Genomic DNA, 24,460 nt, shown 5'->3' on the forward strand with positions numbered 1-24,460 from the left:
TTATTGCGCTCCAGTTCTATAACTGCTGTGCCTCAATATTGTCCCTGCTGTAGTGCTGTCCTGGAGCCCCCACCCACCCCGTAAAAACTGTGCTTGCATCCCTTCAGTCCTGTGCCTGCTGCTGTCCCCAACTGTATAGCTGCAGTTCCACAGCGGTGTGCCTACTGTGCTGCCACCACCCAATGCTCTGCCTGCTGCCCACAATATGGTGCATGCTATGTTGCTTAATATTGGACTTGCGGGCTCTCTATTTTGTGGCTACTGTCGTGCTGCTACCCAACATGCATTAGGTGCATCTACCCCCTCTATACGGTGTCTGCTGTCCGGCTGCTGCTCCACTATAGGGTTACTGCTGCCAGTAGTTAGGTGACAAAATGGTTAAGTACTGCCATCCGTGCACTGAGCTGTGGCATCTAAGCTGTATACCAGTATGCCTCCAGTGTCCCTGTAGAGGGTATCTTAGGTCTTTACACTACTGTGTACGCCCAGACATGTACACCTCATATGCCCTAACTTTTTTTAAATCTGACATTAGTGAATATATATGCATATGTTTGAATCTCTTATTTTCCATACATATTTTGGAGCGTTACACAAAAATACAGATGTAGCTAGAGTTATCCTGCCAGGATGGCCATGCGATTTCTTGTATTACTGTAATGTGGTTTTGTTGTATTAATGCATACGTAATGTTGTCTACGTCTGAATATGTACATTCTCCCATGTGTCTTTAAAATGCTTTTTAAACTTTCTGCTTTTCGCTAACTTTTGTAACATGTCGTTACCATAAAAAAAAGTCTGCGAAACACATATGAAAGGAATCTTATGTTGTGTTTGTACAAAGTTTGTAGTTTTACATAGAACTCTATCTTTTTGTGCTTGTATTTGCTGTGAATTACCCTATTCCTTCCCCCTGCCCCCAATAATTCAGTCTATCCCACCCCTGGTGACATCACTGGCTGTAAGGCAGCTTCTGAAGAATGCCTTCATGTAGAAACACAGGAGCAGAGACTAGACGAGACCCAGCGACACATCAGCAGGACTCCATCACTTGACCCTTGAGCTACTTGTGTGCATTATCTGAGCACAGAATAACTTTTTGCCTTATGGAACAGTGAACATCACAAAGCTGAAATGCTAATGAAGGGTGGACCACTGAAGATGCTGGAAAGTAAAGCACAGACCCTGGATCACACTGATAGGTAAGCCTATGTTATATGATGCAACCAACAGAGGGCAACATGACTGATGAGGGCCAACATGAGGACATCTATGTGGAACCAAGATCACTGCACATGGTCCATGATAATCTGATTGCCTGAGGGCAAGGAACACTGAATAGACTGGTTGTCAAGTCATAGCAACCGGTAAAGAGTTAATGACTGATGGCATTGTTAGAAGTCATTTATAAAGGTGCTTGGCTGTTTTGCAGTGATCCTTGGCTGATCAAGCATTTGTATATGGATAGTTCAGATATGTGATCATACAAGAAGTACTCTCACAGACTCCTACATGAGAAGAATGACTGTTATACAGAAATCTGGGAGGGGAAATGCTCTTTAAATAATTTCAGTATCCTGTCAGTCGGTGTTCTATATAAAGGCTCACATTAGAAAGGGTTAACTGAGTATAGGAAAGCAGTTCTCTGCACCGGGTGTCTAGTCCAGATGCTGCACTGTGGGGTTTTATTCCGTACACAGCAGCAGACTACTGAGCTGGCTGAATACCTGCCATGCAGCGTGCCCGTTTTTGACCATGGCCAATCTGTTGGCTCAGTTCATACACTCTGTTGGTAATAAGGCATTATCAGATGGGAGGGTTAAAGGGGTTGTCCATGTTCAGAGCTGAACCCGGACATAACCCCATTGTTCCCCTGGCAGCCCCCCACACTTGAGCATCGGAGCAGTTCATGCCCCGCTGATCTCTTTTGCCCTGCGCTAAATCGCGCAGGGCAAAGGCATTTTTTGGAGATGCAGTGACGTACCGAGCTCTCCACGGGACTGCCAGGAAGCCCGGTGATGTCACCGGCACTGATGGGCGGGATTTAGCACTGCCCTAGCTAGTAAAACGGCTAGGGCAGCGCTAAAGCCCGCCCATCAGAGCTGGTGACGTCACTGAACACACTGCCGGGCGGCAGCTTCCGCCCAGCAGTGTGTTATGATAAACAAAAGAGTCTGTGCCCTGCGTGATTTAGCACAGGGCAAGGGAGCACATTGGAGCATGAGAGGCTCCGATGCTAACATCAGGGGGGCTGCCTGGGTGAAAATAAGGGTATGTCCGGGTTCAGCGCTGAACCCAGACAACCCCTTTAACTGACCAATGCAAATGGCATGAAAGGATCCAGAGGTAACTCACTGGGGACAACTACAAATTCAGGCAAAAGTCCAGAGCACCATCATTTTCCTGAGAGCACCCACTCCATTTACTGAAGTGTCAGCGATCAATGTAATATGCTTGAATTTCTTGCTAATATACTCAAATAATACAATTCAGAGCTTGTCCAACTTAATCCTCAACTTGCACGAAAATTTGCCATTCAGTGACATTTTGGAATGGTGGAGGGCAATGTGGGAGAAATATGGATTCTGTTGTAAGTAGAGTTGAGCGAACACCTGGATGTTCGGGTTCGAGAAGTTCGGCCGAACATCCCGGAAATGTTCGGGTTCGGGATCCGAACCCGATCCGAACTTCGTCCCGAACCCGAACCCCATTGAAGTCAATGGGGACCCGAACTTTTCGGCACTAAAAAGGCTGTAAAACAGCCCAGGAAAGAGCTAGAGGGCTGCAAAAGGCAGCAACATGTAGGTAAATCCCCTGCAAACAAATGTGGATAGGGAAATGAATTAAAATAAAAATTAAATAAATAAAAATTAACCAAAATCAATTGGAGAGAGGTTCCATAGCAGAGAATCTGGCTTCCCGTCACCCACCACTGGAACAGTCCATTCTCAGATATTTAGGCCCCGGCACCCAGGCAGAGGAGAGAGGTCCCGTAACAGAGAATCTGTCTTCATGTCAGCAGAGAATTAGTCTGCATGTCATAGCAGAGAATGAGGCTTCACGTCAGCCACCACTGCAACAGTCCATTGGCATATATTTAGGCCCAGCACCCAGGCAGAGGAGGGAGGTCCCGTAACAGAGAATCTGTCTTCATGTCAGCAGAGAATTAGTCTGCATGTCATAGCAGAGAATGAGGCTTCACGTCAGCCACCACTGCAACAGTCCATTGGCATATATTTAGGCCCAGCACCCAGGCAGAGGAGGGAGGTCCCGTAACAGAGAATCTGTCTTCATGTCAGCAGAGAATTAGTCTGCATGTCATAGCAGAGAATGAGGCTTCACGTCAGCCACCACTGGAACAGTCCATTCTCAGATATTTAGGCCCCGGCACCCAGGCAGAGGAGAGAGGTCCCGTAACAGAGAATCTGTCTTCATGTCAGCAGAGAATTAGTCTGCATGTCATAGCAGAGAATGAGGCTTCACGTCAGCCACCACTGCAACAGTCCATTGGCATATATTTAGGCCCAGCACCCAGGCAGAGGAGAGAGGTCCCGTAACAGACAATCTGGCTTCATGTCAGCAGAGAATCAGTCTTCATATCATAGCAGAGAATCAGGCTTCACGTCACCCACCACTGTAAGAGTCAATTTTCATAAATTTAGGCCCAGAACCCAGGCAGAGGAGAAAGGTCCCGTAACAGACAATCTGGCTTCATGTCAGCAGAGAATCAGTCTTCATATCATAGCAGAGAATCAGGCTTCACGTCACCCACCACTGTAAGAGTCAATTTTCATAAATTTAGGCCCAGAACCCAGGCAGAGGAGAAAGGTCCCGTAACAGACAATCTGGCTTCATGTCAGCAGAGAATCAGTCTTCATATCATAGCAGAGAATCAGGCTTCACGTCACCCACCACTGTAAGAGTCAATTTTCATAAATTTAGGCCCAGAACCCAGGCAGAGGAGAAAGGTCCCGTAACAGACAATCTGGCTTCATGTCAGCAGAGAATCAGTCTTCATATCATAGCAGAGAATCAGGCTTCACGTCACCCACCACTGTAAGAGTCAATTTTCATAAATTTAGGCCCAGAACCCAGGCAGAGGAGAAAGGTCCCGTAACAGACAATCTGGCTTCATGTCAGCAGAGAATCAGTCTTCATATCATAGCAGAGAATCAGGCTTCACGTCACCCACCACTGTAAGAGTCAATTTTCATAAATTTAGGCCCAGAACCCAGGCAGAGGAGAAAGGTCCCGTAACAGACAATCTGGCTTCATGTCAGCAGAGAATCAGTCTTCATATCATAGCAGAGAATCAGGCTTCACGTCACCCACCACTGTAAGAGTCAATTTTCATAAATTTAGGCCCAGAACCCAGGTAGAGGAGAAAGGTCCCGTAACAGACAATCTGGCTTCATGACAGCAGAGAATCAGTCTGCATGTCATAGCAGAGAATCAGGCTTCACGTCAGCCACCACTGCAACAGTCCATTGTCATAAATTTAGGCCCAGCACCCAGGCAGAGGAGAGAGGTCCCGTAACAGACAATCTGGCTTCATGTCAGCAGAGAATTAGTCTGCATGTCATAGCAGAGAATCAGGCTTCATGTCAGCCACCACTGCAACAGTCCATTGGCATATATTTAGGCCTAGCACACAGGCAGAGGAGAGGTTCATTCAACTTTGGGTAGCATCGCAATATAATGGTAAAATGAAAATAAAAATAGGATTGAATGAGGAAGTGCCCTGGAGTCCAATAATATATGGTTATGGGGAGGTAGTTAATGTCTAATCTGGACAAGGGACGGACAGGTCCTGTGGGATCCATGCCTGGTTCATTTTTATGAACGTCAGCTTGTCCACATTGGCTGTAGACAGGCGGCTGCGTTTGTCTGTAATGACGCCCCCTGCCGTGCTGAATACACGTTCAGACAAAACGCTGGCTGCCGGGCAGGCCAGCACCTCCAAGGCATAAAAGGCTAGCTCTGGCCACGTGGACAATTTAGAGACCCAGAAGTTGAATGGGGCCGAACCATCAGTCAGTACGTGGAGGGGTGTGCACACGTACTGTTCCACCATGTTAGTAAAATGTTGCCTCCTGCTAACACGTTGCGTATCAGGTGGTGGTGCAGTTAGCTGTGGCGTGTTGACAAAAGTTTTCCACATCTCTGCCATGCTAACCCTGCCCTCAGAGGAGCTGGCCGTGACACAGCTGCCTTGGCGACCTCTTGCTCCTCCTCTGCCTTGGCCTTGGGCTTCCACTTGTTCCCCTGTGACATTTGGGAATGCTCTCAGTAGCGCGTCTACCAACGTGCGCTTGTACTCGCGCATCTTCCTATCACGCTCCAGTGCAGGAAGTAAGGTGGGCACATTGTCTTTGTAGCGTGGATCCAGCAGGGTGGCAACCCAGTAGTCCGCACAGGTTAAAATGTGGGCAACTCTGCTGTCGTTGCGCAGGCACTGCAGCATGTAGTCGCTCATGTGTGCCAGGCTGCCCAGGGGTAAGGACAAGCTGTCCTCTGTGGGAGGCGTATCGTCATCGTCCTGCCTTTCCCCCCAGCCACGCACCAGTGATGGACCCGAGCTGCGTTGGGTGCCACCCCGCTGTGACCATGCTTCATCCTCATCCTCCTCCACCTCCTCCTCATCCTCGTCCTCCTCGTCCTCCAGTAGTGGGCCCTGGCTGGCCACATTTGTACCTGGCCTCTGCTGTTGCAAAAAACCTCCCTCTGAGTCACTTCGAAGAGACTGGCCTGAAAGTGCTAAAAATGACCCCTCTTCCTCATCCTCCTCCTCCTCCTCCTGGGCCACCTCCTGTTCCATCATCGCCCTAAGTGTTTTCTCAAGGAGACATAGAAGTGGTATTGTAACGCTGATAACGGTGTCATCGCCACTGGCCATGTTGGTGGAGTACTCGAAACAGCGCAACAGGGCACACAGGTCTCGCATGGAGGCCCAGTCATTGGTGGTGAAGTGGTGCTGTTCTGTAGTGCGACTGACCCGTGCGTGCTGCAGCTGAAACTCCACTATGGCCTGCTGCTGCTCGCACAGTCTGTCCAGCATGTGCAAGGTGGAGTTCCACCTGGTGGGCACGTCGCATATGAGGCGGTGAGCGGGAAGGCCGAAGTTACGCTGTAGCGCAGACAGGCGAGCAGCAGCAGGATGTGAACGCCGGAAGCGCGAACAGACGGCCCGCACTTTATGCAGCAGCTCTGACATGTCGGGGTAGTTGTGAATGAACTTCTGCACCACCAAATTCAGCACATGCGCCAAGCAAGGGATGTGCGTCAAATTGGCTAGTCCCAGAGCTGCAACGAGATTTCGCCCATTATCACACACCACCAGGCCGGGCTTGAGGCTCACCGGCAGCAACCACTCGTCGGTCTGTTGTTCTATACCCCGCCACAACTCCTGTGCGGTGTGGGGCCTGTCCCCCAAACATATGAGTTTCAGAATGGCCTGCTGACGTTTACCCCGGGCTGTGCTGAAGTTGGTGGTGAAGGTGTGTGGCTGACTGGATGAGCAGGTGGAAGAAGAGGAGGAGGAAGCCGAGAAGGAGGAGGTGGCAACAGGAGGCAAAGAATGTTGCCCTGCGATCCTTGGCGGCGGAAGGACGTGCGCCAAACAGCTCTCCGCCTGGGGCCCAGCTGCCACTACATTTACCCAGTGTGCAGTTAGGGAGATATAGCGTCCCTGGCCGTGCTTACTGGTCCACGTATCTGTGGTTAGGTGGACCTTGCTACAGATGGCGTTGCGCAGTGCACACTTGATTTTATCGGATACTTGGTTGTGCAGGGAAGGCACGGCTCTCTTGGAGAAGTAGTGCCGGCTGGGAACAACATACTGTGGGACAGCAAGCGACATGAGCTGTTTGAAGCTGTCTGTGTCCACCAGCCTAAATGACAGCATTTCATAGGCCAGTAGTTTAGAAATGCTGGCATTCAGGGCCAGGGATCGAGGGTGGCTAGGTGGGAATTTACGCTTTCTATCAAATGTTTGTGAGATGGAGAGCTGAACGCTGGCGTGTGACATGGTTGAGACGCTTGGTGACGGAGGTGGTGGTGGTGGTGTTGGTGGTACATCCCCTGTTTGCTGGGCGGCAGGTGCCAACGTTCCTCCAGAGGCGGAGGAAGAGGCCGAGGCGGCAGCAGCAGAATAGGCCGAGGCGGCAGCAGCAGAAGAGGTAGCAGGGGGAGCCTGAGTGACTTCCTTGGTTTTAAGGTGTTTACTCCACTGCAGTTCATGCTTTGCATGCAGGTGCCTGGTCATGCAGGTTGTGCTCAGGTTCAGAACGTTAATGCCTCGCTTCAGGCTCTGATGGCACAGCGTGCAAACCACTCGGGTCTTGTCGTCAGCACATTGTTTGAAGAAGTGCCATGCCAGGGAACTCCTTGAAGCTGCCTTTGGGGTGCTCGGTCCCAGATGGCGGCGGTCAGTAGCAGGCGGAGTCTCTTGGCGGCGGGTGTTCTGCTTTTGCCCACTGCTCCCTCTTTTGCTACGCTGTTGGCTCGGTCTCACCACTGCCTCTTCCTCCGAACTGTGAAAGTCAGTGGCACGACCTTCATTCCATGTGGGGTCTAGGACCTCATCGTCCCCTGCATCGTCTTCCACCCAGTCTTGATCCCTGACCTCCTGTTCAGTCTGCACACTGCAGAAAGACGCAGCAGTTGGCACCTGTGTTTCGTCATCATCAGAGACATGCTGAGGTGGTATTCCCATGTCCTCATCATCAGGAAACATAAGTGGTTGTGCGTCAGTGCATTCTATGTCTTTCACCGCTGGGGAAGGGCTAGGTGGATGCCCTTGGGAAACCCTGCCAGCGGAGTCTTCAAACAGCATAAGAGACTGCTGCATAACTTGAGGCTGAGACAGTTTCCCTGGTATGCATGGGGGTGATGTGACAGACTGATGGGGTTGGTTTTCAGGCGCCATCTGTGCGCTTTCTGCAGAAGACTGGGTGGGAGATAATGTGAACGTGCTGGATCCACTGTCGGCCACCCAATTGACTAATGCCTGTACCTGCTCAGGCCTTACCATCCTTAGAACGGCATTGGGCCCCACCATATATCGCTGTAAATTCTGGCGGCTACTGGGACCTGAAGTAGTTGGTACACTAGGACGTGTGGATGTGGCAGAACGGCCACGTCCTCTCCCAGCACCAGAGGGTCCACTAACACCACCACGACCATGTCCACGTCCGCGTCCCTTACTAGATGTTTTTCTCATTGTTATGGTTCACCACAACAACAAATATATTATTTGGCCCAATGTATTGTATTCAAATTCAGCGGGATATAAATTTGAGGCCTAGTATTTAGGCGCTGGGTGACCGGTATGGATTTAGTGACAGAATTAGACTTGGAAATGCACAGAAGCGTGTGTGTGTGAAGTTATTCTGAATGACCCAATGTGCACCTTGAATATTATATACCCTTTTAGGGATAGATTTCAAATAGCTCTGATATAGCAGAAACCACTAAATTATGAAATTGCTAAATTGGGAATTGTACTTCAACCCAGAACAAAAAATGTGCTTTGACGGACACTAAATATCTTGCCCAGCAACAACAGTACAACGGTGGGTAACGAGAGATTTAGAGGGAATTAAATTTGAGGCCTAGTATTTAGGCGCTGGGTCACCGGTATGGATTTAGTGACAGAATTAGACTTGGAAATACACAGTAGCGGGTGTGTGTGAAGTTATTCTGAATGACCCTATGTGCACCTTCAATATTATATACCCTTTTTGGGATAGATTTCAAATAGCTCTGATATAGCAGAAACCACTAAATTATGAAATTGCTAAATTGGGAATTGTACTTCAACCCAGAACAAAAAATGTGCTTTGACGGACACTAAATATCTTGCCCAGCAACAACAGTACACCGGTGGGTAACGAGAGATTTAGAGGGAATTAAATTTGAGGCCTAGTATTTAGGCGCTGGGTCACCGGTATGGATTTAGTGACAGAATTAGACTTGGAAATACACAGTAGCGGGTGTGTGTGAAGTTATTCTGAATGACCCTATGTGCACCTTCAATATTATATACCCTTTTTGGGATAGATTTCAAATAGCTCTGATATAGCAGGAACCACTAAATTATGAAATTGCTAAATTGGGAATTGTACTTCAACCCAGAACAAAAAATGTGCTTTGACGGGCACTAAATAACTTTCCCAGCTACAACAGGACAACGGTAACGAGAGATTTAGAGGGATTTAAATTTGAGGCCTAGTATTTAGGCGCTGGGTGACAGGTATGGGTTTAGTGACAGAATTAGACTTGGAAATACACAGTAGCGGGTGTGTGTGAAGTTATTCTGAATGACCCTATGTGCACCTTCAATATTATATACCCTTTTTGGGATAGATTTCAAATAGCTCTGATATAGCAGAAACCACTAAATTATGAAATTGCTAAATTGGGAATTGTACTTCAACCCAGAACAAAAAATGTGCTTTGACGGACACTAAATATCTTGCCCAGCAACAACAGTACAGCGGTGGGTAACGAGAGATTTAGAGGGAATTAAATTTGAGGCCTAGTATTTAGGCGCTGGGTCACCGGTATGGATTTAGTGACAGAATTAGACTTGGAAATACACAGTAGCGGGTGTGTGTGAAGTTACTCTGAATGACCCTATGTGCACCTTCAATATTATATACCCTTTTTGGGATAGATTTCAAAGAGCTCTGATATAGCAGGAACCACTAAATTATGAAATTGCTAAATTGGGAATTGTATTTCAACCCAGAACAAGAAATGTGCTTGAACGGACACTAAATAACTCGCCCAGCTACAGCACTAGGGACAGATTTAGCTGGATATAAATTTGAGGCCTAGTATTTAGGCGCTGGGTGACCGGTATGGATTTAGTGACAGAATTAGACTGGGATATGGCCAAAAAATGAACAGACTATTGCTGGTTAAATGCACTTGGTGTGACAGCTTCACCCTGATGTAGGCTTTAGCCAAAAAACAACCACACCATTGAGGGTTAAATGCACTTGGTGACAGGCGCAGCTTGCCCCTGATTTTGTATATGGCCAAAAAATGAACAGACTATTGCTGGTTAAATGCACTTGGTGTGACAGCTTCACCCTGATGTAGGCTTTAGCCAAAAAACAACCACACCATTGAGGGTTAAATGCACTTGGTGACAGGCGCAGCTTGCCCCTGATTTTGTATATGGCCAAAAAATGAACAGACTATTGCTGGTTAAATGCACTTGGTGTGACAGCTTCACCCTGATGTAGGCTTTAGCCAAAAAACAACCACACCATTGAGGGTTAAATGCACTTGGTGACAGGCGCAGCTTGCCCCTGATTTTGTATATGGCCAAAAAATGAACAGACTATTGCTGGTTAAATGCACTTGGTGTGACAGCTTCACCCTGATGTAGGCTTTAGCCAAAAAACAACCACACCATTGAGGGTTAAATGCACTTGGTCGCAGCTTGTGCTGGCGCACCACAAGACACAAAATGGCCGCCGATCACCCCAGAAAAATGAGACTGACAAACGGTCTGTGCAGCCTAAAAACAGTGAGCAATTGAGGATCAGCAGCTCAATGATCCACAGCTGCAGATCGATCAGTTAATCAAGTCCTTTGGAGGAGTTAATCTGCCTAATCTCGCCCTACTGTCGCAGCCGCAACCTCTCCCTACGCTAATCAGAGCAGAGTGACGGGCGGCGCTATGTGACTCCAGCTTAAATAGAGGCTGGGTCACATGGTGCTCTGGCCAATCACAGCCATGCCAATAGTAGGCATGGCTGTGATGGCCTCTTGGGGCAAGTAGTATGACGCTTGTTGATTGGCTGCTTTGCAGCCTTTCAAAAAGCGCCAAGAAAGCGTCACAAAAGCGCGAAGAAAGCGACGAACACCGAACCCGAACCCGGACTTTTACGAAAATGTCCGGGTTCGGGTCCGTGTCACGGACACCCCAAAATTCGGTACGAACCCGAACTATACAGTTCGAGTTCGCTCATCCCTAGTTGTAAGCAAATGCTATGTTGCTTATTATTGCGCATCATATGGGGTTTAATCAGTAATGTGGGGAAGTATCTGTAACTAAGGCTTGTGGGCACTAGAGCACTATCTGTGCCTTGGGTCACCGCTCATCATGACTTGCAGATGGCTTCACACTATATAGGATGTGCACATATTACCCATCTATAAAGATAGCACTGTCTGACACTATTATTTATGTTATACATATACCATCACACCTCTGTGCTGATGGCTGACTTGACTTTCCATATTCCTCCATCTTTAGTTGTCAGATACCCTTGAGCGTCTGTACTAAGAGTACGTAAATCAGACAGGATGGATTTCTTTTCTGATTCTAGCAGAAGCAAGCAGGTATTATTGCTGCCTCCATACATATCCAAAGTGAACATATATGAAGCTAAGCAAATCTCTACTTGACTGCTGTCACTTACAGTTGTGTTCAAAATAATAACAGTGTGTTTAAAAAAGTGAATAAAGCTCAAAATCCTTCTAATAGCTTTTATTTCCATACACACAAATGCATTGGGAACACTACACATTCTATTCCAAATCAAAACATGAAAAAAATATATCAAATTTGTGTTAGAAAAGTGAATATTAGTTAAACTGTTCAAAAAAAATAGCAGTGTTTGTATTCTTCTTTACAAAATCAAACATTCACTATAAAAACCGAAAAATGTTCGAAGATTTTGCTTTCCTTTGAATCACTTCACTAATATTTAGTTGTATGACCGCTGTTTCTGAGAGCTGCTGGACATCTGTGTTGCATGGAGTCAACCAACTTCTGGCCCCTGTGACCAGGTATTCCAGCCCAGGATGATTGGACTACATTCCACAGTTCTTCTCTATTTCTTGGTTTTGCCTCAAACTGCATTTTTGATGACACCCCACAAGTTTTCTATTGGATTAAGATCCGGGGATTGGGCTGACCACTCCGTAACGTCAATCTTGTTGGTGTGGAACCAAGATGTTGCACGTTTACTGGTGTGTTTGGGGTCGTTGTCTTGTTGGAACACCCATTTCAAGGGCATTTCCTCTTCAGCATAAGGCAGCATAACCTCATCAAGTATTTTGATGTATTCAAACTGATCCATGATCCCTGGTATGCGATAAATAGGCCCAACACCGTAGTATGAGAAACATCCCCATATCATGATGCTTGCGCCACCATGCTTCACTGTCTTCACAGTGTACTGTGGCTTGAATTCAGTGTTTGGGGGTCGTCTGACAAACTGTCTCCGGCCACTAGACCCAAAAAGAACAATCTTACTTTCATAAGTCTACAAAATGTCTCTTTAGGCCAGTCAATGTGCTCTCTTTGGCAAATTGTAACCTCTTCAGCACATGTCTTTTTTTCAACAGTGGGACTTTGCGGGGGCTTCTTGCAGATAGCTTGGCTTCACATAGGCATCTTCTAATTGTAACAGTACTCACAGGTAACTTTAGACCTTCTTTGATCTTCCTGGAGCTGATTGTTGGCTGAGTCCTTGCCATTTTGGCTATTCTTCTGTGCATTTGAATGGTAGTTTTTCGCTTTCTTCCACGTCTTTCAGGTTTTGATTGCCATTTTAAAGCATTTGCGATCATTTTAGATGAGCAGCCTATCATTTTCTGCACTTCTTTATATGTTTTCCCCTCTCCAATCAACTGTTTAATCAAGTTCTTCTGAACAATGTCTAGAATGACCCATTTTCCTCAGAATTTCAGAGAGAAATGCACTGTAACCAGCATGTACAACATTTGCTGCCTTCCTTCCTTAAATAAGGGGAATAATTGCCACCTGTTTTTCAAAGAATAAATGACCTCACTTATTGAATTCCACACTGCTATTATTTTGAACATGCCCCTTTCATTAAGTGATTGAATTACAGAGAATCAGCAGCATGCATGACATGACTGTTGGGTCTGTTAGGTTTCTATTACTCTTCTACACCTGCTAGTAAATAAATTGCCATGTAGAAATATAATTTCTACCAAAAACTGTGGTTGATCAGGTTAGTGATGTCTGACTGCTATTATTTTGAACACACAACTCTATATGAACCAGAAATGTAAGGTGTAGTCAGTGATTTTGTTGTGTTTGTAGGCCATTGCATTTCAATGGACCACAGTCCTTCATCTTCATCTGTAATAGTTGTTTTTGTCAGAGGAACTCAGAAGATTAGTATATCCTTATCAGTGATGTGTAGGCTCCCTTTCAAGTTGACTTAAATGGAGTTTCCTTCAATGCTTGCTATGGCACATCAATTAGAGTCCTCAAACAGTAATGAGTGGGAGTCACCAATTTGACAACCCTAATTCTGAGAATATGAAGTCCCAGGGCCCTGTCCTTGGCTCAGATCTGGCCAGACACGCATGGTCCCTCTGTTTGAGTATGGTAATAGTGGAGCACAGCAGAGGCTGGGTTGATGTAATGGTACCAGTAGAATTTCAGCAGCATCACCTGCAGCCTAAGGGCTCATAACATATGGCCGTATTATGCCTGTCACTGTCATACAGAGTAATAATAAGGCTAACATAGAAGTAAAAGAGGCCTCCCCTGTCCGCATCTGATTTCAAATGAAGATACAAACAGAGTTTTTTGTCTGAAAGAAAAGAAAGAAACTTGCAATATGTTCCTCTGGACTGTTTATGTATAGAGGCCTTCTCCTCCCCATAATAAGGAGTTCATTGCTGTGCAGGCTTTGGGCTGGTGGGTATTAGCTTTTACTGTGGAGTTATTTGTCCCTTACGAGCACCGCAGCTAATCTCCACAGCTGTGCCCATCTGGCTCTGCATAACATTTCACATCGGGCTGATAGCATCACCATATTTCCAGTACGTTCTTGGCTGGAAATGCTTGGCTCTGCTGTACACATAGAACAATGGGCAAACATCCTTGTCAGTCTGGGAAGGAACGTCCAGAACATCCAGCTGTGGCTGAACTTGTATGGGGTGGAAATCAGCTGCTCCGTTTCTGAAATATGTTCTTATTTCCAGAACATTTCTACTGTTATGTATTGTTAGAAATGAGGTGTTTTTTTTTACAGGACATCATTTGCAACTCACATAATGCTTGCATTGCACTTCAACATCAGGTATTGGAGCAACGCCTTCATTTAGACATGTTCTCCATAGATTTATGCAGTGTAAAATGTTAAGAGCAGGAAGAATAGGATGATGGGAAAAGACGGGAGCAAACACATTTCCCAAATACACAGTGGAGTATAAATGTAAGCATAGCTCTATCCTGTAAAGATAAGGCTACTTTCACACTAGCGTTCGTCGGTCCGCTCGTGAGCTCCGTTTTAAGGGGCTCACGAGCGGACCCGAACGCTTCCGTCCAGCCCTGATGCAGTCTGAATGGATGCGGATCCGCTCAGACTGCATCAGTCTGGCGGCGTTCAGCCTCCGCTCCGCTCGCCTCCGCACGGACAGGCGGACAGCTGAACGCTGCCTGCAGCGTTCGGGTGTCCGCCTGGCCGTGCGGAGGCGTGCGGATCCGTCCAGACTTACAATGTAAGTCAATGGGGACGGATCCGTTTGAAGATGCCACAATATGGCTCAATCTTCAAGCGGATCCGTCCCCCATTGACTTTACATTGAAAGTCACACTTAGCTTTTATATGCTAATATAATGCAGACGGATCCGTTCTGAACGGAGCCTCCGTCTGCATTATTATGATCGGATCCGTTCAGAACGGATCCGATCGAACGCTAGTGTGAAAGTAGCCTAAGGGGGGAGATTTATCAAAAGGTGCAAAGGACACTAGCTTAGTTGTCCATAGAAACAATTAGATTGATCCTTTCATTTTACAAAGAAGCTCTGAAAAATGAAAGTTGGAATCTGATTGATTGCTATGGGCAACTAAGCCAGTTTTCCTTTGCACCAGTTTTGATAAATGCACCCCATCCGAGAGCAGGATATGATACAGGGAGAGAAATTCAGCCCTGTGATATATAGGGTTTTATGTTTTAGAGCAAGAGCTCTAAATAAATCCCGACAGGACTCCGAGGAGAGAAGGTGAGAGTCCTGATTACCCTGCCCACACAGGGGTAATGGCAGCTCTACCGGCTCAGTATGTATATGGAGAAGGTTGCGGTTTTCACTGTTTCCCCTAGGAGTCCTGTCATGATTTACTGAGAAATTCTCCATATCACATACATTTACATATCCTGAGGCTCAGCTTCTCTCCCTCTTGGAGCAGCATATGTCAGTTGATACGCTCGCTTTAAATTAACATTACTTGTACTGATCATGAATTACATATCGTACATCACAAATCCCCCTCACATACAGACTGTGTTTCCTGCCCTAGAGCTACATGGTCTCACACCTCCGTGCAGCCCCTGCTAGTTCATTATCTCTATAGAGCAAGTTTTTCTGTGGAGCATCTTTGGTTGAGCTAAATGCACTATATAGTAGTCCTACACTGATTATACTGTAGTTGTGAATGTGGATTATAAACACATACACATTATATACATATTATATATTTTGGACAGTTGTGTAGTGCTCCATACACTGTGTTTTTTCCAGAGTTGGGCAACTGCTGAGAACAGCTGATCGGCAGGGGTGCTGTTTGTTGGACACCCACCATCTGATATTGGGGATAGGTCATCAATATCGCAAACCTGGAAGATCCTTTATAAGAACAATGGTGCACACTATACAGTGGGATGCGAAAGTTTGGGCAACCTTGTTAATCATCAAGATTTTCCTGTATAAATCGTTGGTTGTTATGATAAAAAATGTCAGTTAAATATATCATATAGGAGACACACACAGTGATATTTTAGAAGTGAAATGATGTTTATTGGATTTACAGAAAGTGTGCTATAATTGTTTAAACAAAATTAGGCAGGTGCATAAATTTGGGCACCACAAAAAATAAATGAAATCAATATTTAGTAGATCCTCCTTTTGCAGAAATTACAGCCTCTAAACGCTTCCTGTAGGTTCCAATGAGAGTCTGGATTCTTGTTGAAGGTATTTTGGACCATTCCTCTTTACAAAACATCTTTAGCTCATTTAGCTTTGATGGCTTCCTAGCATGGACAGCTCACTTTAAGTCACACCACACCAATTATATTCAGGTCTGGGGACTGAGATGGCTATTCCAGAACGTTGTACTTGTTCCTCTGCATAAATGCCTTAGTGGATTTTGAGCAGCGTTTAGGGTCGTTGTCTTGTTGAAAGATCCAGCCCCGGCGCAGCTTCAGCTTTGTCACTGATTCCTGGACATTGGTCTCCAGAATCTGCTGATACTGAGTGGAATCCATGCGTCCCTCAACTTTGACAAGATTCCCAGTCCCTGCACTGGCCACACAGCCCCACAGCATGATGGAACCACCACCATATTTTACTGTAGGTAGCAGGTGTTTTTCTTGGAATGCTGTGTTCTTTTTCCTCCATGCATAACGCCTCTTGTTATGGCCAAATAACTCAATATTAGTTTCATCAGTCCAGAGTACCTTATTCCAAAATGAAGCTGGCTTTTCCAAATGTGCTTTGGCCCACCTCAAGCGGCACTTTTTGTCCTGTGGGTGGAGAAAAGGCTTCCTCTACATTACTCTCGCATACAGCATCTCCTTGTGCAAAGTGCGCCGAATGGTTGAACGATGCACAGTAACTCCATCTGCAGCAAGATGATGTTGTAGGTCTTTGGTGCTGGTCTGTGGGTTGACTCTGACTGTTCTCACCATTTATCGCTTCTGTCTATCCGAGATTTTTCTTGGTCTGCCACTTCGAGCCTTAACTTGAACTGAGCCTGTGGTCTTCCATTTGCTCAATATGTTCCTAACTGTGGAAACAGACAGCTGAAATCTCTGAGACAGCTTTCTGTATCCTTCCCCTAAACCATGATGGTTAGCAATCTTTGTCTTCAGGTCATTTGAGAGTTGTTTTGAGACCCCCATGTTGCTACTCTTCAGAGAAAATTAAAAGAGGAGGGAAACTTACAATTGACCCCCTTAAATACTCTTTCTCATAATTGGATTCACCTGTGTATGTAGGTCAGGGGTCACTGAGCTTACCAAGCCAATTTGAGTTCCAATAATTAGTTCAAAAGGTTTTGGAATCAATAAAATGACAACAGTGCCCAAATTTATGCACCTGCCCAATTTTGTTTAAACAATTATAGCACGCTTTCTGTAAATCCAATAAACTTCATTTCACTTCTCAAATATCACTGTGTGTGTCTCCTATATGATATATTTAACTGACATTTTTTATCGTAACAACCAACGATTTATACAGGAAAATCATGACTATTAATAAGGTTGCCCAAACTTTCGCATCCCACTGTATATACTACATAAGATGTAAACTGTTACAAAGAGTACAAAGCAGGGTCCAGTCTAAAGGCCTGGATTGTACTTTTTGCCAATTTGAATAATATGTAGTGGTACAAACTAAAATGTCCCCATGTAATTGTTATAAGTGATCACAGATGACTTGGTAGTTGCTTAGAAGACATTTTTCCATCACCGATTAATCTGGCATATTGGATGTGTAACCTATTCCTAGAATTAGTGGACAGTTAGTGGAAATCCAGATCCTCTGGCCAATAGCAGAGAACAATATTTAAATTCCCTTTGGCTTATGGTATTAAACATGTAAAATCTGTGTTGGACTGGCCCACCAGGGTACCAGAGGATCATTCGGTAGACTCAAGCGTGCATACTGTAGTAGGCCCCAAAGGTCTAGGAGAAAATAAACATTTGGACCCCCTGTGAAGCCAGTCACTTGACACTTGGGTCTATTTTTTTTAATTTAACAAATATTAGACTTTATTGGTGATATAGGGGCTGGGCGCCAAGAATAATTACCTGTGGTGGGCCCAAAGAACCTCAGTCCGACCACGTGTACAATACTCCTAAATTGAATAGAATTTTTCTCTTTCTATTTCAGGACATTCTGACTTTGTCATGAAAATATTCTGCACCTTAAATTGATATCATGAATAATTTCTACACCACTACCACCGACCCATCCACCTTCCCACAGAATGAAGCTAATCAGACAGACAACTTATGTGTCTTCGATGAGGAATTTAAGTATTTTTTGCTACCAGTGTCTTACAGTGCAGTCCTTCTTCTAGGTCTGCCATTAAACCTTACCGCCATATGGATTTTCTTTGCTAAGATGCGCCCATGGAGCTCTACAACGGTTTACATGTTTAATCTAGCCCTATCTGACACATTGTATCTGCTGTCACTGCCCACACTGATCTATTACTATGCTGATCATAACAACTGGCCCTTTGGGGAGCCTTTGTGCAAGACTGTCCGCTTCCTCTTCTACACAAACTTGTACTGCAGTATCCTGTTTCTCACCTGTATCAGTGTTCACCGCTACATGGGTGTCTGTCACCCGCTTTTAACTTTGCAGAGAATGAAGGCTCGATATGCTCATCTGCTGTGTGCCGGGGTATGGCTGTCAGTCAGTGCCTGTCTAGTGCCTAATCTTATTTTTGTCACTCTCAGCCCCAGGGGTAATGACACGCTATGTCATGACACGACACAGCCTCAGGAGTTTCAGAACTATGTTAAGTACAGTATGGCTGTTATGAGCCTTCTGTTTGGTGTGCCCTGCCTTGTCATTGCTGTCTGCTATGGACTCATGACTAGAGAGTTAATGAAACCACTAGAAAATGGCTCTCGTAGGACAGTGTCCTCTTACAAGAAGAAATCTATCAAAACCATTATTGTGATCCTTACAGTATTTGTCATTTGTTTCCTGCCGTTTCATATTACCCGTACAATGTATTATATTTTTCGACTGCTTGATGCAGATTGTCAGCTACTCAATGTGATAAATGTAGTATACAAGATAACACGTCCTTTGGCCAGTGCCAATAGCTGCTTTGACCCCATCTTGTACTTATTGGCCTGTGATAATTATCAGAGGAAACTGACTTTAATGCTGACAAAACTTTCATGTGCATGTTTGAGACGTGTACCTGCCAGCGTGTCAGGGCCTCCGCCGCACAGAAAACGCAGCAGTCTAGCTGTTATTTCAGCTGAAGACACTAAAGCCAATGGTAGCTTGGGCAATCTCTTGGTTGTTAAGGAGGAAAAAGGGCAAGTAACGGATACAGAAGAGCGGACAACTGTACAGAGGAACAAGGGTGACCAAAATTCCACGGAATACATGAAAAGGCTTGGGATTAATAAAAACCAAAGAGACAATACAGGGAAAGACATTGAGAGTAGAACATATGCTGTGCTCACTACAGCAGGAGATGATCAAAGTGACCTCAGGAAAGATGGAAAAGAATGCATAGAAAGCATATATGTGATACAATGCCAGGAGATTAATGCTGAAATTGATTGGAAACTACCTCAACGAAAGTCAGAGAGAAAGAAAAGCAATGGAGACTGCAGAGGCTGCAAAAGTTTCAAAAGAGTAAGAAGTCTGAAGGAGCCAAATGACAAAGCTCTAGAGGATAACTCCTATGAAGTAGACAGCAGCTCATCCTGGAATTTGCTGGACTCCATTCACCAGGAGACACAGTGTGTGTGGTCTAATGAGGACACTGCAGTGGAAGGGACACTGCAGAGCCTTTCAAAAATGTAAACTAACAACATAGCAACATTGTCTAAAGGAAGAGACGTAAACTGTGGTGGAGCCATTAGGAGCAGAGCAGAACAGTTTTTACACTGGAACATTGCCACAGTCTCTTAATGGTCCTAAAGGCTATAGACAAATTCTGAGCCGTCTAATTTTTATTATAAATTTTGATGTATTTTGGACTAAAATGCATTTTTTAAATAGATTTATATTAAAAATGTTGCGCTTTTGCAGCTTGTATGTTTCATACTACATAGCCAGCTGCACAAGTCATTCTGTGAAAAATTTGTCAGACTGGTCATCTGACAGCCTGCTCTCCCAGCCCTCTCTGACTTCTTCTGAATGATCTTCTAAGCTGATTTATGGCCACATCAAAGTTTGAGGGAAAAGGAGGGGGACTTACCAATGAGTGTCAAGCAGCTAGTCTGCTACTGTGAAACTTCACTAAAAAAGCCAAGCAAAGCAACATTTCTAATTAAAAAAAACTTTTAAACTCAAAATACATCTAAATCGATAATTAAAAATGGCTTTAAAGTGTACAAAGCATTACATGTAACATATGACATATAATTTACCATTTAGTATATAAAACATAATAAAACTCATGTTTATGACATCAGTTTTCTGTGTTGCTTTCTGGGTTAAGCACTTCTATTACCTGGAATCTACAAAAATGTATTGTACACAAACCATGGGCTATACTCCCCCCCCCCCCCCCAATGTATCCTCTACATTGTCATGACATGTGACATGGCCATTGGAAAGCTGCATGAGACAAAGATGCTGACTGCTGTGCACATTTCACAAGTCTGCGCTGTGCCTTGCAGTCTTCTAGAAACCATATACTAAGCTGTCTATATATGTAGTAGTGGGGACGAATGATCTGATGCTAATGAAACTTCTTTAAACATATGGTCCATAATCGGTACCATTACTATTGTGTTAAAAATTTACACGAGAGGCGATTAAAGAGATGTTTTTAATTAATTGAGAACAAGTCCCCTCTTCAAGATCATCCAATTTTTCAATACTGTTCAATATATTGATCTTTCCATTAATATCAGGTATTCGTATACTTTAGGTAGCAAATCCTTAAAGGGGTTCTGCACTTTGTTTTAACTGATGACCTATCCTCTGAATAGATCATCAGCATCTGATCGGCAGGGTTCCAACACCCGGGACCCCTGCCAATCAGCTGTTTGAGAAGGCAGCGGTGCTCCAGCAGCGCCGCGGCCTTCTCAATGTTTACCGCTGGCCCAATGACGTCGCGACTAGTATCAACTGGCCTGGGCGAGGCTAAGCTCCATTCAAGTGAACAGAGCAAAGCCCCGCCCACGCTAGTTGATACTAGTCGTGACGTCAGTGGGCCAGCGGTAAACAGTGAGAAGGCCGCAGCGCTGCTATAGCGCCGCTGCCTTCTCAAACAGCTGATCGGCGGGGTCCCAGGTGTCGGACCCCCGCCGATCAGATGATGATAATCTATCCAGAGGATAGATCATCAGTTAAATGAAAGTGCAGAACCCCTTTAAGATCACAAACACCTTACGTGGTTTGATACACAAGTTGCTACAGATGGTATGAGCACTCAATTCTTTTAATCACACACTTCAGCCAATAGAATTTTATTTTATTTTTTAATCTAGACATCTATTATGTAGATCAAAAGGATCGCATATAGATCACAAAAGTGTGCCAGATTTATCACCCAACATCATTCATTAGGATAAAGCTGGCATGACTGTCTAATCTAAGTTTATACTGTCTACTAGACAGTATTAATAAATGTGTGTTGCATTTTTCCCATGACTTTTTTTTTTAACCAGTGCATTTTTTTCCATACTGCTCTACATAGGCATTGATATCAAAGTAGGGTATATACTTTCCGATGTAAACTTGCAAGCAATGCAAAAAAAAAAAAAACACATTACAATACCAGAAGCTTAAACACACTGTTTGGGCACAAACGCCACAAAATGCCCCAAAAAAATACAAAAGTGTTTTTTAATGCATTTCTTCGGACCTAAAAAACAACACATATATAACAACAAAAATGGGTGACCTTGTTAAAGCTTAACTTTTAATTAACAATAAATATAAGATAGTAACCCATATGTACAATAATATTCAAAAATATGTGCTGCACGAGTGTGCCTAAATTACCAGTGCTCAGTAAAAAAGGAACAGTCTTACCACAGGGTCTCCTGATGATCTTGTGGTAAGACGTTGCCAGACCATCAGGGGACCATCAATCCAGGCATCCAGGCTGAGTCTACTGAAGTTGTAGTGAAAAAGACATCAGACATGTAGTGCAAAACTTGGAGGCCAGCACCAGACACAGGTTCGCCTGGTGTCACTGGCAGAGGTTAGAGGTGCGTATGGCATCCTAATTTTACTAGCGTCCCACATGGGTTTATGAGGACCCAGACTCCTGCACTGGGGTCACCCTCAATAGGGGGATCGTGATACTCCTTTGATAGGTATAAGTCCAGGGCAAGTAGGGCGAGATAGGGTCAGATACCCAGCACTTGGATACTGGAGACCCTAATGGTGAAACCACTTTGTGACCCTGTGGTAAGACTGTTCCCTTTTTTACTGAGCTCTGGTAATTAAGGCACACTCGTGCAGCACATATTTTTGAATATTATTGTACCTATGGGCTATTATCTTATTTTTATTGTTGATTTAAAGTTAAGCTTTAACAAGGTCACCCATTTTTGTTGTTATATATTCTGTTTATAGGGTTGCCTTACACTTATCCCTATTGGCCCATTAATTTAGGGTTTGTGTTTTTATAAAAAGCACCACAACCAAATATATGCCACTTTTTGGCGTATATTCGGTACAGATTTTGTCGTAAGGTGATTTGCGGCAAAGTCTGTGACTTCTTCCCTATCCACTCCACATACACCAATTCTAAAAAAGGGGGCATGGGCGGGGAAGAGGGTGGTCCGGCAGGCCTGTCAAATTTTTTTATTTTTATGCCAGTTTTTGGTATAGAAAGTGATCTAAATCTATGCCAGCAAGGGAGCTGGCGTAGATTTAGGTCTTGTACACCGGCGGTGGATACACATAAGTTATGTAGAGGCCGAGCCTCAATATAACTTAGGCACATCATGTGCCAGTGCAGGGTTATTGAGACCGGCTTCTAAACTGCCGGTTTTAATAAATGACCCCCATAGTGTGGCAGCAGCAAAAGGGTTTTCCAGGTTTATGATAATAAAGCTTTAAGCAGTTAAAAAAGAAAATTCACATGAACTGGGTCTCTGATCGGTAGCCCACCTCCTACTTGTTCAGCCCTGCTTTTAGATTCACTACTGTTCATGTAAGCAGTGCTGACCGATCCAAGGGCAGCAGGAAGTCTGTGAAGAGGTCCAGCCATCTTGAATGACAGAATAGCAGCCTGGGATCTGCAGTTAAAATGGTAAAAAGGAGGTCCCCATGTAAATGTTCTGTTCCTTCCCCAGTTAATGTGAGTTTTATTTGACTGGGTGGTCCCTTTAATCATTGTATAAATTAAAAGTTCCAAGTCTTTCTAATATACTTTGGATTTCAACTCTTCAGAATATTCAAGATGTTTTCTGTGAAAGGATTAAAACTGTACATACCTACAAATCCTACTCTTAGCTGAAAAGTGGAAGCAATGGTATGTGTAGTGTCAGACCCAAGTATTCTGGGGGTCCAGTGTACAGCTACATGAAAATATATATAAAAAAAAAAATATATGACCACTGTTTGAAAATGATTCACACTCTGCCATTTATTTTTCAGTAGTAGCCTGCGGCCTGGTCTATCTCTCAGACTGTTCTGTCCTAGAGCCAGGGCCCATTATAGCCTTTCTTCTGCCTGAGGTAAAAATTGAAATGGCGTTGTTGCCAAATTCTCAACCCAATCCCTCCTCCCAGCCATATTGTTAGGCCCCCTGCCATCCACAAATCACAGATCTGGTCCGTGTGCATCACGCACTTTTCAAAGGCCTCATTGAAGAAATGCCTATTCTTGTCCACAAAATGGACAATAGGACATGTTCTATAATTTGTGACACACCCACATGGATGTGGACAGCACAACGATTTAGAAATGAATGGGTCAAAATCAGTCCTGTGCATGAGGCATGTATGGACATTACATACAACGCTAAGAAACATGCAAGGTAATACAGCACCGCATACCTCTTACATCCAGTGATGTCTCCTCTGATGTAGACGTTCTCGTTCCTCATCTTCCTCATTTGCAGATCAGACTGCTATGATGATTTCTTTCAGCCATGTCTCATTTCTGCAAATATTGCACAGACATCCAGGGGCGTTGCTAGGGTCTCAAAAGAGACGGGGCACAAGCCCCAATAAATATGTTGCCCCCCCCCCGCACTTTGCTGTACTTGCTATACAGCGGCACTTACCTGTCACATCCAGGGCCTCCAGGTGACGTCTCCTCTCTGTCATAATCTTCTCTCTCATCATCTTCTCCATTCGGTCTGGACAACTTCTCTCAGCCGCCTCGTCTCTGCAGAGTGTGACACACAGACATCTTAGCTTCCTCACATTCTACCATTATCCCCCAACTCGAGTCCACACAGTGTTAGGCCTCATGCACACGACCGTTGTGTGCATCCGTAGCCGTTGTGCCGTTTTACGTTTTTTTCCGCGGACCCATTGACTTTCAATGGGTCCGTGGAAAAATCGGAAAATGCACCGTTTGGCAGCCGCATCCGTGATCCGTGTTTCCTGGCCGTGAAAAAAATAGGACCTGTCCTATTTTTTTCATGGCCAACGGTTCACGGACCCATTCAAGTCAATGGGTCCGTGAAAAAACACGGATGCACACAAGATTGTCATCCGCGTCCGTGATCCGTGTCCGTTTTTTCCTATCATTTCAATGGCAAACTTGACTTAGATTTTG

The 24,460-nt window shown here is 44.8% G+C and overlaps 1 protein-coding gene across 1 annotated transcript; it reads left to right on the plus strand.

Moving 5' to 3' along the window:
• Positions 1–1,041: 1,041 nt before the first annotated feature.
• On the plus strand, positions 1,042–20,110 carry P2RY4 (pyrimidinergic receptor P2Y4). The gene is made up of 2 exons (XM_044268298.1): positions 1,042–1,202; positions 17,900–20,110. The coding sequence occupies exon 2, from the start codon at positions 17,948–17,950 to the stop codon at positions 19,565–19,567; it is 1,620 nt and encodes a 539-aa protein (XP_044124233.1). The 5' UTR covers positions 1,042–1,202; positions 17,900–17,947; the 3' UTR covers positions 19,568–20,110.
• Positions 20,111–24,460: the final 4,350 nt, after the last annotated feature.

The sequence above is a fragment of the Bufo gargarizans genome, chromosome 9 (genome assembly GCF_014858855.1).
Source record: "Bufo gargarizans isolate SCDJY-AF-19 chromosome 9, ASM1485885v1, whole genome shotgun sequence".
Lineage (NCBI taxonomy): Eukaryota > Metazoa > Chordata > Amphibia > Anura > Bufonidae > Bufo > Bufo gargarizans.